Source organism: Photinus pyralis, unplaced genomic scaffold (genome assembly GCF_008802855.1).
Source record: "Photinus pyralis isolate 1611_PpyrPB1 unplaced genomic scaffold, Ppyr1.3 Ppyr1.4_LG3b, whole genome shotgun sequence".
Taxonomy (NCBI): Eukaryota; Metazoa; Arthropoda; class Insecta; order Coleoptera; family Lampyridae; genus Photinus; species Photinus pyralis.
In genome coordinates this window covers 21942676-21960038 of record NW_022170510.1, presented here as the reverse complement: position 1 = coordinate 21960038, position 17363 = coordinate 21942676, and the positions used below count along the sequence as shown (strand labels likewise).

At 36.0% G+C, this 17363-nt stretch overlaps 1 protein-coding gene across 5 annotated transcripts in view; it reads right to left on the bottom strand.

Annotated features, from left to right (window-relative positions):
• Positions 1-17363, bottom strand: part of LOC116167323 (protein scribble homolog) — a 21911-nt gene extending 4548 nt beyond the window's left edge. The window contains exons 1-9 of one of the 5 annotated variants that reach the window (XM_031482658.1): positions 17232-17363; positions 16999-17178; positions 16451-16846; positions 13711-13992; positions 7042-7842; positions 6562-6667; positions 6361-6511; positions 739-1033; positions 389-577 (exon numbers count right to left, since the gene is read on the bottom strand). In XM_031482658.1, the coding sequence (XP_031338518.1) occupies positions 389-577; positions 739-1033; positions 6361-6511; positions 6562-6667; positions 7042-7842; positions 13711-13992; positions 16451-16846; positions 16999-17178 (2400 nt within the window). In that variant the 5' untranslated portion in view covers positions 17232-17363. Of the gene's footprint in view, positions 1-340; positions 578-738; positions 1034-6360; positions 6512-6561; positions 6668-7041; positions 7843-13710; positions 13993-16450; positions 16847-16913; positions 17179-17231 lie in introns of those variants that run through there. The other 4 variants (XM_031482660.1, XM_031482659.1, XM_031482662.1 and 1 more) reach the window with 4 other exon arrangements.

Sequence of the window (17363 nt, the reverse complement as noted above, 5' to 3'; positions counted from 1 at the left end):
TGTATCAGTTGTTAAAAACATGTCAGACAATATGGACCAATTTGTTAGCATTAGTTGCATTGGATAGCAAGATTTTCCAATTTAACAAAAATGCTTAGACATAGAAATGAATGAAAGTTGATTTGGCCTAGATGAGTAATAATAAATAAGGCAAAAATAATTTAGAAAATTACTAAAATGCAAAAAACCAAAAGGCATCTACAATTGCAATTATAAAAAATTCTGCAAAAGTGAGAGCGAATACTAACACCAGTCGTAAATAGCATTAGTGCCATAACCCAATTATTAGAATGCATTCAACAAGGAAAATTAAATTGTAATTAGTGCCAAGTAAACTAACCATGGTTTAGGTGCAAGCGTATTTGAATGTTGCAGAATGGATCTATACCTCTTTCTCGATCAGTTTCTCAACATATTCAACGGTGCGCACTCGTTTTTCTCCAGTCGCGTCATCTATGTACTCTTCTGTTTTCTGCGTTACGGTTTCTCCCAGTATCTTCTCGCTTTCACGAACGGTCGTACTTCCCGGTTTACTGCGCACCGTTAGCTTTGGGAAATCAGCACTAGAAGGTCTCAGCTGAATACATGCAATGCCGTTAGTACCAACGCCCTGGATACGTATCGCGTCCAGTTATGTTAACATTTGTTGTTAGTGACAACAATTTTTAATCAAAATTAACTGAACAATTGTTAGCAAATTAAAAAAAAACATACAATCGTTCATGCATAAATCTTTACCTCTGACGATTTTACAGGTGTATCCTCGTTTTGAACGGATGCCGAAATTATTTCACCGGATGCGACCATGTCCGTCATCGACTTGATAACCATTTGAGCCTGGATCGCGTCCTGTTCTAAAGACTTCAATCTGGCCTGTCGCCATGCGGCTCTTTTCTCAGCACGTAGAGTTCTTTCCTCTGCGGGCGATAAATTAAAGTCATCTTCATCTGTCAGCAAACCTTCCTCCCTCAGACGATCTCGTAAGCGTCGTTCTGCTTTAGCCGTGCGAACTATTCCAATTGTACTTGCAGGTCTGCAAATATACAGTAAGTTTATGGCAGATGTATTGGGTCTTACAATTTAAGCATCCATTAAAATCAGTATAATTAACTAATGACAAATAACCGTGATTCACAATTTAATTAATGGTCCTATATCTAATAAGGCTATATGATTATACCGCCATGGAAATATACCCATGATAATTGTATAATACAATTTATTAACCAAGTAACTACGATTTTATAAGGTAGATAATTTTAATGGGACAAACAAGTGCATTTTCAATTTGGAGTTGGTAAAGCAGTGTTGCCAAGACTTGTTTATATTTTTGCCGGTATTGTTCATATGGTACGTAACAGTAACAACCTCAAGAAAAGTAGGTACAAAATACAGAGTCTGTCCATAAGAGCCTATGTTAGAATACCCTACTATGTTTACTGTCAAATATCTCAGAAACGGCACTCTTTTTTTTCTCTTGACCATGTCTCAGAGAATAAGTGACCAATTTTTCATCAACTTCTTCTTACTTTTACCTACGCGCTCTAACTACTTTAACATCAAACGTAGACGCGACCATTCCAAAGTCACTGAAGATCAAACTTGAATGTGAAATAGAGGACAGAATTGAAGGTGAAATAGAGGGTGTAACGATTTAATTTCTCCATTATGAAGCATTATTTTTGGTTATGGTTACTTGTTGAAAGATACTCGTAACTTTTGAAACGATTTAATAGATGGCTCCATCTATATGTTGGAATTTAACAACGCCATTTTTCCGCGCATACGGCCAGAGCGCTCTGATTAGTGCGTGTCAATCCTCATTCACTTTCTTTCGTAAGCCGTATTAAGATAAACGTCAATTAAACAAACAGCTGAAAGCGTGAGTTAGAACCTTAGACTATGAAAGAGAGGGGACCCGTAATAGAGCGCGCGCGCGTGAAGCAAATTGCGATCATACTGCCACCACCAGTGGCGCCCGCTCGGGTATTACATTAGGAAATTACAATTTATTTATACTGCGATCATGGTATGATTAACCTGTGCGTACAGTTGTCGGACATAATATTAGGTTCCTATCTGAATAGAGACAAAAAACGCGATAAACGTAAACATACGACTGGACTTTGATCGTTTCAGAAACAGGGTTCGCGATATAAGCGCCATATTATTGAAAGTAAAGGGTTTTTCCGAGGGTTTTTCATTAAGAGCGCTCGAACTTTGAAATGAAATAAAACAACCTGTTTAAGTAATATTACCACAAGTTTTATAATATTTTAAAGGATATTCGATGACATTATTTATGAAAAATAATTTCAGTGAAATGGTCCCCGCGACTCCACTGTGGACGTTGCATTGTGGTGGACCAATTTTGGACATGTTCGCTTAAACTGGGCTGAATTTCACGAAGAAAGCGAGTTATACTGGTCTTTAGGGCAGCAATTGACTGTGCTTGGTCTGCATAGACTAGGGAACTGAAAACCCAAGTCTCGGCGCAAAATCCGCCAAGTTAACGTCCCAGAAAGGCCCATCTCTTGCGCACTCTGCAGAATGGGCTACCTGGGGTTTTCTCGTACACTATTCCGAACGGCAATAATATTCTCCAACGATCTTGCGTTTCTGTGGCGTACAGGAACTGCTTCATCAATCACTGACCCCGTTGTCTCAAATTTTTTATTAAACAACGGATTGTGGACTCTGCAGGATGTCCATGAAAGCCATAAATTGGACGCACCGCACGGAACGTTAAGCGAACGGAGCCCTGATTTCGATAATCAATTGTAACCATTTCTACGCAGCGTTTTTAAAATACTAATACACAACCTCACTCTTTCGTACATTAATTTGTCATTCCTGACCACTACTATATAACATCGTTAAAAAAATTTTATATTCATTTCACTTCATCAATGACGCTCGGCCTGAAGATGACCAGTTAGGTCGAAATCGATAGCCGCATAAGACAAATACAAAACGTGTCTAAAAAGAATTTCTTTAAACCCCTTCCTCAGTTTCTTGTACTTAAGTAATACCTAAGCTGTTGATACTATAGCAAACCGTTGACGATGACGACTGTGATAAATGATAATACTGAATTGAATTGTCTTCTCCCCTAACGGGTTTAATCATAACGACCTTCCTTCAGGATATCTTGTGTTTATCGAATGTGGAGGCGATCGATGTGTTTTGCTTCGAACATCGATCGATGACCTCTCTCTTTTGAAGACCAAATCCTATCTGTCGTACTACATGTAAGTACAAAGGCAACATACACTGTAGTTAAACTGCTCCATACAAAGTAATCAGTCGCCTAAGGGTTAGGCATCCAAACATGTACATATCTGTTACGTCATGTAACTAGATAGTCACGCCGTCACTGGAATATCGCTTGCAGGTTATATCACTTGCTTACTGTAATCGAGAAATTATCAATGAAAAGAAGTATAAAGCAGTATTTTATTGATGCACAAAAATATAGGACAATTGTAAGATTATGAAAATGAAGACCTTAAAAGTGTTTTATTAACTACCATGAAGATTTAATTAAATTTAGCCAAACCAGACAACGTGCCGTTTTTTATCTTGCCTATGAAATGATATTCCTGCTGGAAAACGACCACTGCAACTTTTACAGTTGTACGCAGAACAATTTACCACGTTTATATCACACACTTTTGCACACGCAAACTTTATCAATAATGAAGAAATGTCAAAAAATTCACACTGCCACCGCGCTTTGAGTGCCACCGAAAATATGGCGGTCGTCTCGAAATTCGCGTCAAATTCACGCATGCCGTGGATGCGGTATTACGGGTCCCCTCTCTTTCCTTGTCTAAGGTTAGAACGCATGGAATTTTAATTGCCATCATCAATATATATTGATCTCTGGTGATTGGACTAATAATTTGGAGATTTCAAAGTAATTAATTGGACGGTTTTCACCTGTATACTCCTAGTGAGCATCTATCTTGCGTTCTTCCTTTTTTAGTTAGTACCACCATTTGCATTCCGTGTATTCAGGTGGACCTTTCTTTAGGTTCGGCTATCATTTGTTGTACCACAATTTCCATCGACAATTGCTGCTCTACTTTTATGTCATCAAAGATGGAGGGTTACCTTTGATTTCTTTTAGGGTGTTAATTTTAAGTACCAGTTCAAATTCAAATTTGATTCAACTTTGAAGACCGTTTAATTCTCAGCTTACGTTACTGATACGTTTACTGTACCTACAATTCTTGTTCAACAAGCGAGCATTTGCTGTGACATGGGTCACTGGGCCATGAAGGAGATTTAATATCAACAGTCGATCTTCCATAAGGGACAATTTCCGTAACTCTTTAGCGTCATAGTTGATAACTATTTTGCTCCTTCAGGGTTATATGTTATTACATTTAAGTAATTTGGGAACATGAGTACCTATTTAGAATCTTTACCATCTCAGTTGAGTTATGATCGAGTTTAAAGCGCGAATGTTCTTTTGGGAGGTTTTCTTTTGATTGTTTAGAGGTTTGGAGATAACTGTCTCCAAGGAGTTGATATCTGTCCCTGATCAAAGCGTCACAGTGACAGACCACATGCTCGGTAGTTTCATCCGCCTTACCACAGAACCTGCATATGGGCTCTTCGAGTGCCCCGTAAGGGAACAGGTGTTCAGTACTTAGTTTGATAAAACTGGGGAATTTCAATTGTACAGTGAAGTTACTAGGATTTATGCGTAACGTAAGTTATAATTTTGAGTATTTGGAGGAGTATTTTGTATGATACGCCATCCAATTGTGGAGACAATTTTTATTTTTGTCATTTGGTGTTTGAATAAACCATTATTTCTTTTGGTACCTGAAGTGATTTGCACTGATATTACTACCCTTGTATCTTCTCAATTTAATACGGGGAGAGTTAAGAAAGAAATTGGGTGGCGCTCAACCCCATTGGTAAGTGCAACGAAGTTAAGAAAATCAAATGCCCAGAACGAACTACCGCTGTGGAAGATCTCAAGCTCTTATTTCCAATCCTGGGCTAGTTGACCGTTTATGTGGCGGATTGGAGGAAACGCAGAATTGAAGGTGAAATAGAGGTCAGAATTAAAGGTGAAATAAAAATCAGAATTGAAGGTCAAATAGAGGGCATAATGGGGGTTTACAGTATAGTTGAATTCCGCAGTTCTAATTTAATAAGCGTGTACCTAAAACCACAAAACATTTTTTGGACAGTAAAAGTTTATTTAAAAATAGAGGCTGATTAGCAAAAAAATAATGAACATGTGCGGTTTTAAAGGTTTATTCAAAACGATATGATTGTGGCGGGCTCTGTGACGTAATAAGCCCGACCAATCAGCTCCTAGAACCATTCAGATGACATAACGACTTGGCAATATTGCAGGAGAATGGCATTTATAACTTGCGTCATCTGTCACAGGCACTTGTCACTTTCGTGCTAGATGCAGTTAAACATCCCTCTCAAAACGTCAAATGTGACAAACGTCAGACCCTCGCATAAGGTTGCCAGCTCACTTCTACGTGATTGGTTGCAGGTTTGTGACGTATTTAGTCTGAAGCGTTTCAAATTCGGACTAAAAACACAGCTTTTCAATAATTTATTTTGGGTTTCTTTTACTCGCAAATAAAAATTGAGGACACACGGGTCTTTTTATTTTTAATGTACTTTGAAGATCAGAAATAAAAAATGAAGGCGGGATGACCCCATTGAATATAAAATAGAGCACACAAACCAATGTATAGCAGATTCAAAAAACCTTGCAATTCTTATATGCGCATTGGTGGTGAAGGTAGGAGAAGTGTATTGATTTCGGGACGGTGACCTTTTCGTGTTCAGATGCATTCCTAGGATCTAAATGTAGCCCAATGTCAATACAAGTTTAAGAACAAAGGCTGTTCAGTGACCTGAATGAGCTCATGTTTACGACCTTCAGTAGCATCCAGTTCAGGAACGAATCCCATCCCCTTCAATGGCCTTGAGAATTTTTAGCCTTAGTAAATTCATTTAATTACCTCGGTAGGTACGACACCTTCGGAAACATACCTGAGACATATGTTTTCAGTTTCGCTTAACTGACCGCAGTATGTTTGTGTACACAACCACTGTAATGCGCTATACAAAAACTAGTCTTAGTAAATTCAGACACTTTTTGACACTGGCTCTGCTTCTAAGCTATCATTGACAAAAAAAAAATGTGCGCACGAGTACTCATTTAAAAGCTATCTTGTTCACAGTCCTGGATAAACAGATAAGTCTGACTTCATAAAGAAACTCCTGCAGCGACTAGTCTTTCGCTTCTAAATATTTAACCATGTATTTGATCACAATTCGTTTAATGGTCAAAACAATGAAAAAAAGACAAACCTGATTGGTTGAGATTCCACAGATTCATCATCTGAATGCTCCAGAACGGAAAGTGAATTAATATCGGCACGCGACAAGGTGGCGATTTTTCTCTCTTCTTCAGCACGCATTCTTTCGACTTCATCAGCGCTTAGATAACTAAATACTTTCTCTAGAAAATATCATATTAAAATTTATCCTAAATGAAAAAAACGCTTCTACCTGGCTTAGGTGTAGGATGTTGACTCTCCTCCATGGCGCTTTCGAAGAATTTCTTCTTATCACTGACCGACAACTTTGCAGAAACATTCTTCGGGGATTGCGGTGGCTGTCAAAAACACAAGGAATCATTAACATCTTGTAAAATTGAGCAGTTGAAATCACACCATAACTGTTTTAGTTGTTGTTACTTTCAAACTAGAAACAAGAGTATACAGGAGAAAACAAAACTGCCCTCAATGCTTACCACAAAAATTAAACCAATGCTGAAAATCAAAAGTAATGAAGCATATTTTCATTTGCATTTAATTTAAATACTTAGAACTATATTCAAGCAATTTTTCCAATTTACGATTTGAAGAAAATTAAACCCATTCAACTCTCATTCAATTAACAACATTCCTAATCAAAATCCGGCATGCACACTCAATTTACTAAATGTACTCATAATAAAAAAAAGAGAGTATAGAAAAAAGTAATTACCTTAGAAGCAGAAGAAATACTTCTGTTATACATGTGATGTCCAAGACCCACTGCAATGGTGCTATCATGCATATTAGTAAAATGTAATAGGTGAGGTATTTCCGGATGAGGAGTGCTGTCAAATTGCTCCTTTGGTGGAATGAAATCTATTTTGTGATGTGAGACTGTGTTTGACAATGGCGGTGGTTTGGTTTTTGGTAATGGAGGAGGTGAGTTGGATAATGGGGGAGGTAATGTTGTCGGTAAAGGTGGGGGCTGATCATCTAACTCGTGGTAGATTTGCTTCGTGTCATCGTAATAGACTGCTCGAGAAAAGGCATTTGGAAATACGATTTTTTCTGATGCAGTTTCATTATCTGCTGTAAAACTCGGAGGAGGAGAAGGCACACAATACAAATCAATTTCGGTTGAGCTGAAGACATCGTCTAAGTAAGATTGTGGGAATGGGGGTAGAGTGAGAGTTTCATCTTGCAAATCACCACTACTGAATCTATTTGGAGGAGGAACCACAAAATTGACAATAGAATCATAGTGCACTTCTTCTGGAGGTGGGGGTAAATTTTGCAAGCTCACTTTTTGCTCCACTCTACTAGCCCTTTCGTAAATCTCCAATTCATTATTCGAAAAATTTGTAACTTTAACGGCGTCAGGTAACGAAGAGGTTGAGGTTGACATAGGAATTTGGTAATGTTGCTGACTGTTAATTTTGGAAGATGCTAAAGGAATATCTGTTGCAGAACCAGTGTTTAAAGGAGTAGGTGCAAAAGATTTGGGTAATGTGGCAGCATGCACCCCAGTTTCCTGTTAGAATGCATTAATGGTAAATAAAAGTGTAACAGTTACTAAATCTAAAGCTAATACCACCAACCCAACCAAAAAGCGATACAGAACACAAGAACAAACAGAATGCACACATATTCTGTACCAAATATATATTTTCCCATATATAATTTTAATTAAAAACATTAACAATTCAAAAATACATTCATATTTGATGTCTACACAAAAAACATTTAAATCTGATATTTTCCATTATCTTAGTATAATAAACTATACAAAAATTTAATCACAATAATATAGTTTCCTAAAAACAGAATGATGGACCAAATTAAGAGATGAGACTAAATTATTTTTCGTCAATTTGCTTTAGAACTACGTATCCATTTGTGATTTAGTTATTGTCTTTAGTTAAGAAATATTATAAATAGGAGTCAAATTCGTAAAACCTACTTCGTACGTAACCAGTACTAAAATGGAAGACCATTTTCAGTGTTTTCTTTTTACTACACAACTGGTGTTCTTTATTAACATTTATGCTTTAAAACTGATGTTTTAACTGCATGCTAGAGCAAACACATATAACAGTGGTAATGTAACAAGATCAAAATTCTCAGATAAAGTATTTTTGGTGTGTAAGGTGTGCTAAAGTTTATGAATCATGAGCTTTGACGTTTGGTTGAATAGATGAGCTGAAGTAGTTAAGGAGGTGCTTAGGTGACGATATAAACAGTGATTTGTAAATGAGTGCATTACTAATAGTCCAGTCAAATTACGGTTTGGGCTGGATGTTGTCACTTCACTCAACGACACCAAGCGTATCCTATGTAAAAAAATCCGCTGATTCCGAAAATCATAGTCCCCCTGGCCGGAAACGCCCGGAACATATTGTTATAAACAAAAAACGAAGAAAAAATGGGAAAATGTCGTGTTTTTTCACATTTGACTTCGAATATCTCGTTAACTATTGCTCGGAGGGAAAAAATGAATAGAAATGAACTTGTTTAGAAAAAAAATTTCTATAAGATACAGTTGGTCCGGAACGCTCATTTTCAACTGTTATTGTTATTTATGGAAAAATGTAAAAAAGTAATCTCGAAAATTAACACTTTGTTATTACTAAATAAAATTCATTCGATCTTTTTGAAAATCCGTATTTAGTAACTTCTTTTGATAACAAAACAATATGACAAACCAGATCACCGTAGGTTTCATACTCATTGATTAATTAGATAAGCAAGTAGAAAAAGAGATGCTTTGTCTTTCAAACTAGAGGAGTACAAGAGTGTTCCCAATTTTTTATACATAGTGGAACCGTAAAACAATCTTTTCCAATAATTGTCCTGGTCATTTTTGCAAATCAACGGACTGTGGAATTTTTTAGTTAACTAACAAATCGAATAGCTTCCGAGATTTAACAAGAAAAGTAGCTCTATAATCGGCACTTGACACTCGGATTAATAAAAATCATTCATTTTGGTGAAATAGAAGCATGAAAAAAGTTCACGCTGTAAAGAATCGATCGGTGCGACCCGATTTGCAAATCATTTTTGGTTGTTTCGAAAACTGGCTTCAAAGTCAAAAGCTGATTTCTCGTGAACTATTAATCGGATTTGGACGTATTTTTTTTTAATGCACGGCTTTCCGAGAGCTTTACATTCGCCTATTATAGAGTTATATTTTTTTTGTTATATTTGGGGAGTTATTCCATTTGTTAACTAAGAAAATTCTTCGGATTTTGAAAAAAAAATTGCACAGTCCGTCGATTTGCAGGAATCATCGGGAAAATTATTGGAAAAGATTGTTTTAGGGTTATAATATGTATAAAAAAATTGAGAACACTCTTGTACTCCCCCAGTTTGAAAGACAAAGCATCTCTTTTTCTACTTGTTTATCTACTTAATTAATGAGTAATGAAACCTACGGCGATCTGGTTTGTCATATTGTTTTGTTATCAAAAGTAGTTACTAAATACGGATTTTCAAAAAGATCGAATTAATTTTACTTAACAATAACAAAGTGTTAATTTTAGAGATTACTGTTTTTACATTTTTCCCTAAAAAACAATAACAGTTGAAAATGAGCGTTCCGGACCAACTGTATCTTATAGAAAATTTTATTCTAAACAAGTTCATTTCTATTCATTTTTTCCCTTAGAGCAATAGTTAAAGAGATATTGGCAGTCAAATGTGAAAAAATACGACATTTTCCCGTTTTTTCTTCGTTTTTTGTTTATAACAATATGTTCCGGGCGTTTCCGCCCGGGGGGACTATGATTTTCAGCGGATTTTTTTACATAGAATACGCTTGGTTTCGTTCAGTGAAGTGACAACATCCAGTTTATACTACTTTTAGAGGTAATTTGACTGGACTCACTCACTAAAAAATGTAAACAGTTAGTATAAATTACTCCATGGGGGTACATTTTCCATGTCAATAAAAATGGTAGGGATGTGTATTTCTGTGTATTACGTATTCAATATCAGTTAATTTGCAAACTCCATAAAATAGTCTCATCTCTAATATTTATCTTCATGGTAAGCTGCAACTTTCCCTAAATTATATTAAATATTAATTTAAGAATTAACGTATATGAATGATCCGTACAAAAGCACAGCATTTTGATACTTTAAAGTATTAACCTAATTTGTATCAGCACTTGTGAAAAAATATATACAGACGTGAGCCGTGTGACTTACGTTAACGCAAAACTACTAACTGTATTACTAACACTTACAAATATAAATTAATTTGGTAAAAAGTATGAGTAATGTGGGAAGATGTAATACTGGCCTACGTGTTAAGGAACCACAAATAAATAATTATGTAGTAAAATATAAATATTGTAGTGGGCAATCGTCAGCTTGCGCAACAAAATTGATTTTCAATAACATGTGTAATCAAAAATGCATGCAACAAAGCTGTAGGTAAAATTTTACGAAAAAAAAATTTCCCAAAATAACAATGGTAGTTGCTCCTAAAGACATTATACGCCAGAGAATCCGCCATTGTCATGTCTAGCCCATACGATACTCATGGATCAACATAGATCAAAACTAAAAACATATCGTCTGGAATTTTTGGTTTGGAAATGCCCTATAATGTCCAGTTCTGAGAAGTACATTTGTGTGTGGTGTATAATTAATAAGCGAGATAGATGCCATTTCAACACCAATGGCGTGCTACAACTTAATGGGTTAGGAGTAAAACATGCTATTGCATTTTAGATAAATGGCACAAATGGAATACAACTTGAAATTAACAATACTTGATCGTAAGTATTTTTCTAATATCGCACCATGTCTCATAATATGCAGAAAAATCAACTTTGGCGAGCAATAAGCTGACAATTGGCGAAAAGGAATATTTTTTAAGCTTGTCATCTGGTTAAATATCATGCTATAGGAAAAAAATAATCGATACAACTCATTGGTTTTAAACTACTGAGTGAATTAAAGATAGCAATTATTAATACTCAGTTAGCACCTGTATGAATAGTTGTATAAAATGTTATTGCTATTAATGATCGAATTTTAAAAATTAATCATCGCAAACATATTAATAGATACCCGAAGCAATTATAAAAATTCTATATTATCACTAACGATATTGATAAACATTGGCAGTATATATTAGTTAAGTATAATATACATAATATTGATAATTGGTACTTTTGATATGAGTTTGTACAATTAAGTAACACATTAGTTTCATTTGTAACATACAAATAGGCAGCCACGCATACACACAAATTGCTCACCATTTTTCCTAAATATTTTCTATTTCCCACAACTCTGCGGGCTAGTATTTATTAATAAGTAATAACATATAAAATTCAGCAAGCACCGATGATAGCATATTACACTTTAAAAATTGTTGGAATGAAAGTATGATAAAGTACGTTATCTACAAAAGTACTTCGAATCGAAGCAATTGTTATGGATTTTTTCCCATATATTTCTGCAAAAAGAGAGGTGATATATTATAGAGTGAGGACCATGCAAAATTTGCTTATTTTGCACATCTTTTTCTGTATGGCTGATTTTAGTGCTCCTTCACACTAGGCCACTTAGTAGTGCTGCTTGTCGTCTTGCTACTGACTGAGAATTGGTTTATATGAAAGCGTTCCGATCTGAGCGACCGCGGCAACGGCGACCGATATGAGCAGCGGCTGGTCAGCAGCGCCGCTGGCGTCACAACCATTCACATTGGGCGGCTAAGTAGCGCCTATCTGGAGGCACGTCGCGGCGGTTGAAAAAGGAAATGCCCACTAAACATCGAAAGTAACGCAAAGTTGAAAAAACGTTCTACTTGTTACATAAAGAAGAAGAGCGAAAAGCAGGTCCTCGTCGAAATCAATCTTGTACTGCAGTGACAGGTGGCAGTTCTTGCTCCAGTCGCGAGACGAAGCCGCTGAACGTGCGACTGAGTCGCTGGTTAAAGCGACTCTGTTGCGCTGCACTGCGTCCCGCGCCCCGCCTCGCTTCTCAGCAGCGCTGCTAAGGTGCCTAATGTGACGGGGCATTTAGGGTAATAGGGCGAGTTACAACAACGCTTCGAGTTTAGCAATCTCTTCCCATTTCCTGTGATCTGGCGAGCATTCATTCATCACAGACGACCTTGAATGTTTAGGTGACACACAGTTGCCTCTGTGGGTACGGTGGGTGTCTTTACCAAAAGCATGGAGATCTCAGAAACCAGTGGAGATGGTAGTTAAATAAAATGGTTATTTTACAAATTCCATTCGGTGTTTTTTTTTAAAAACTATACCTAGATATCATGCAGAAGATAAGCTTTAATCATGTTTGATTTTAGAAATTTAACCAAACATGGCCGCCGCTAGTGGAAATAGTCGATTCAAATTACTTCACTAGATATAGCAAATCTTTCTGTGAAATTTTTTCTGGTATCACTATAAAAGATTCAGTTACTATATCTGTGGCAGATATGACGTATAAGATAGTAGGTTGAGGAAAAATAACATTTACATTTGTGTTCATAAAAAATAAGACACTGGCTAACTTTCTAATATCTTCACTTTATCACATCCGACAATGATTATGTTGAAATTAATTGCCAAACCACAATAATGGAGAGTTTTGCTTAGTTTTACCAGTATGTTCCAAATGTTTATAAAACTATCGAAAATAATCACCTAAACGTTTAATGCGAAAAAATTAAACATACTGTACATTTTTAATACAACAAATCACTCGTTGAAAATGTTAAGCAACCATACACAAATTGAGCAGACATAAAACCAAACAAAACAGTGGCTAACAAAAACGTCTTGGCAAATATTCTGAGATTTGTAAGGTACAAACCGTGTCTACTTAGTCAACACAAATACTAAAATTGCATTAGAATGTCAATTAGTCCAAGCATCGAAGGCAAGGAAAAAAAAAGATGCTGAAGTTGGTGTCCCAAATAACATAATGAATAGGCTAGTGGTTGTAAGTGACCTTTAAGTCTCCTTTTAGTGTATTTTCTAGAAGGGCATGCACAACGAAGTGGATGAGCCCCCACTTTCTACTTTCTGGTCACTTAAAAATGGAAAATCTCTAATAACTTTCGATGCGAGGATGCAAACAAATTCAATTTCGGAAGCCCCAACATTGTGGTGCAAACCAAATAAAAAAAAATCGAAGGTATATTACAGCCCATATTTGAAGATATAAACGTAAAATATCTTATACATAACAAAAAACCCTCGCTTTCAGTATGTTAATCAGGACACCTTTTCCCCTATACTTCATTCGTTTCATGGACTAGCAACTTGTAAAACATTAATTATTACGAATAATTCTACGTATTATTTCCAAAGATCATTGCCAAGACTAATAAGAACATAAAATATTGATATTTAAATTATAAAGAAATTATGAAACTTACGGTTGTAGCTTGTGGAGCCAACGTATGTTTGCTCATAACGACAGTAGTTGTTTTTAACTCCGAATTCGGTCCTCCCGGAGACTTAGGAACAATGGCAGGATCGATAGGTACGTGAACTAACGTTTCTACTGCTCTTACTACGTCCATTACCTTCTCAACCGGTGTCGTAACTTGTTGCGCCTCAACTAACGAAAGATCTTCGCTGTTATTCTCCGAAATCTTCAATCTCTTCTCGGCTTCTTCCTTTTCAAACTGAACAAGTTCGGTCTTCATCCTCTGCTCCTGCAATCAAAACATGTAAACGTTTATAGAGTAGGATTTTCCTTAATTTGCACGTACGTCATCAATTCTGTTTATGGGGAATATTGTAATGCCAACATTAACAAAATAAAAAAATCATTTTCAACAATAACACACAATAAAAGTTACGTACTTATGTTAAAGTGATCAATGTATTTCACAAAATACTATGTTCTTGAGGCAGATGTGAAAAATAAAACCAAAAACCTTTAGTCGACAGAAAAAAGCCGGTAAGTAACAAGGTAACAAGTAAGAAACCGGGTAGCGATGTTGATGGTTTCACACAAACAGCGATTCGAGACTCCATCTAAGACATGATCCAACACAGTAACACGCGTTAAATGGTTGAATGTAGATAGGCGTTTATGTAAACTGTGCAAAGATTATATTATATTAATTTATTATTATTATTATTAAATTAATATTTGTGTAGATATTATAAGCAGTTTACGTTTGTATTTTAGACATCTTATGCTTCAATCCCATTTGTAAGTTTTAAAAGAGAAAGACGCATTTAAAGAGTCCAAAGTTCCCTAAGAAAAAGTAAAAATGACTTCCATAAGAAAAATCAAAGTTGATGATGGTTAACCGGAAACGAAACGTCACACTTATGGCCGTTTGCACCATTTCTGCAATAAACGTTGTTTAACTAATCACTGTTTTAATTTTAAACAATGTTTAATTTGTAACCACTTGCACCGACAAAAACATAACGCTGTTTAGGTAATCGGAGAATCTGCTAGGCAACACTGTAAAATATCTACTGTCACATGTGTTTACTGACTGTTTGTTAATCTTAAAGTTTATATTTGAGCTTAAAATCATCAACTTTGTTAAATTTAGTAAATTTGGTTAATAATGGAAGCTCCGGCCAAAAAAAGAAATCGATGCCCAACGTTTAGTGCGGATGAAAAGTTAATGATTGCCAATATTTGTGATTTTTCAGATTTGCATCCCAAGTACCCTGAACATTTATAGAGAAATATCCCTTTCGGTTTTTAAAAACCTCCGGATCTTCTCCACCTGGAAAATGTATATTGACCTCATCAGGTATTATGCGAAACTACTTAAGTACCTGGTGATTGTATTTTGACATGCGTACCTTCAACACAACCAATAACTCTCTGCGCTTGAATTAATTCATTTGGACCTGGCATTTTAACAAACTGTGGATACAGTCTACCAATAGTATGTGTAACCTTTGCAACTAACCGTGATGCTGTGGAGATATCCATGTCGATAAAATCAGCCACTGTACTTAAATGTCCGGTACTTGCATAAAACCTAAGCGCTGCTAACAACTAACCAATAGGTGCTACATTATTGTTTGTAAAAGTATAGTTTAGGATAACAAATGGGTAATTAGGTACTTAGTAGCTTCATACAAATTGTTATTATATTCGAGATCCATTTCGATTAATTCTAACAACTGCAGAACTGCATCTTTCGTCTAACGAAAGCGCTTAAAGAATGTTAAGTTATCCATCTCCCCGAAATGATTTTTCCTAGTATAAACTTTACGTGGGAAACTAAACTCTACTATATCCAATATGTCTAAATCATCTTCTATGAAAAATTCTTCAACAACATCCATAATTTATCAAAATTTATGACACCACAGAAAGAAAATCAAAATAAAGATACTGGTAGTATTTACTATAACGTACAAATTATGACATACTCGTACTAATCAGACCTTTAAACGCCCAAAATTGGACGTTTAGATTAAACATAGCCTACACCTTTCTAAACGTTGATTAATGTACGGTGCAAACCCTGTCTATTGCTAAACAGTGTTTACGACTTTAAACGATGTTTAGTAAAACGGTGCAAACGGCCATTAAAATTTAAAACTAGCATCTTGTACGGGAAAAAAAATGGCCGTAATAATGTGGTCAAAAATAAAAACGATTTTACAAAATTTCGTTTTTTCACGATATCTCCGAAAGTAGTCGGAATCTTTTCAGTTTCAAAACTGCATTTTGTCAAGTATCAAAGTACGCAGCTTTGCCAAATTTAAACTACCTATCTCTTACAGTTTCAGAGGTTCCCATGGTGGTCCTTGAATTGGAATCAGCCTGTATAAAACTGGTAGTTGTATCATATATAGGTTGTCTCTCTTTAATACCCGCAAGTTAGAAGTGACACAAAATTGATGTGGTTAAGATATGTTGAGTCCATTTCGGATGACGTTTGGCGTTTATCACATGTCCTTCATACACCTACCCCAAAAATCAATCAAGTTTGACACTTCAATGTTGCAGTTGCCAATTAATCATCGGAATAATCGTTATCTATGTCTTTGTGATAAAGATAGAGAGAGTAAACCGACGTCGAACATTTAAACTGAATGTGCACCAGACAACAACTCAAATAACAAAATCAATCAATATGTGACGTATGTAAATTCTAATGAAACATAAGAAAGATGGCAAATTACCTGTTGGCTTTCTTCATCATCGCGATCAAGAGAGCTAACACTCTGAGAACGACTGCTAGTCGAACCTGTTCTCGTTAGGCGACCTTCTGCTTGAGCTCTTTCAATATCAGCACGATCGTAACCTTTACACACAATCAGGTGAATAAGGTCGCCACAAGAACGTAGTGTATTCACAGCTTCTTGATGCGTAGCTCCCAGCAACGAACGTCCATTAACTTCCAATAGACGCATGCCGGTACGCAATCTTCCATCTCGCCTCGCTGCCCCCACCGAATTGATTTTTGAAATAAACACTCCTTCATCCGCCTTGTCCAATGGATTACCTCTTTGCCCTTGTAATCCACCTTTTATATGCATTCCAAGCTTTTCATTTTCTGTTTTTTCTATAACTATCTCCTGTAAGCAAAAAATGGAAATAGTAAAAGAAACGCGATTAACAAGCAAACAAAATTTAAGTAGTTACCTCTTGGTTAATATAATTTATCACAAGTTGCTTGAAATTAGAAATCAAGGTAAGAAAAATTTTAGTAGATGATCACAAACATTACCTGATAACCTTCCGGTAAAGGATCATGTCGAACACATAGTGTAATTAATTCTACAGGACGTAATAATTCCATCACAGCTTCTTGATGAGTTGCTTGAGTTACATCTGTTCCATTGACTTTTAGAATTCGATCGCCTATTCGTAACTTTCCACTACTAGCTGCGGTTCCTCCTGGCACCATCTTTAGAAAAACTAGTTGTAATACAATGATAAAATAATGGTACTTGCACCTACGTGAGATATAAAAATTCCGGGTTCTTTAGCACCAAAGGGAATACTGGAATGGTCGGTGCCACCGATAATACTGAAACCTAATGAACCAGCAGCTTTGCTTAACGTTACATCCTATCAAATAGAGAAAAAGAC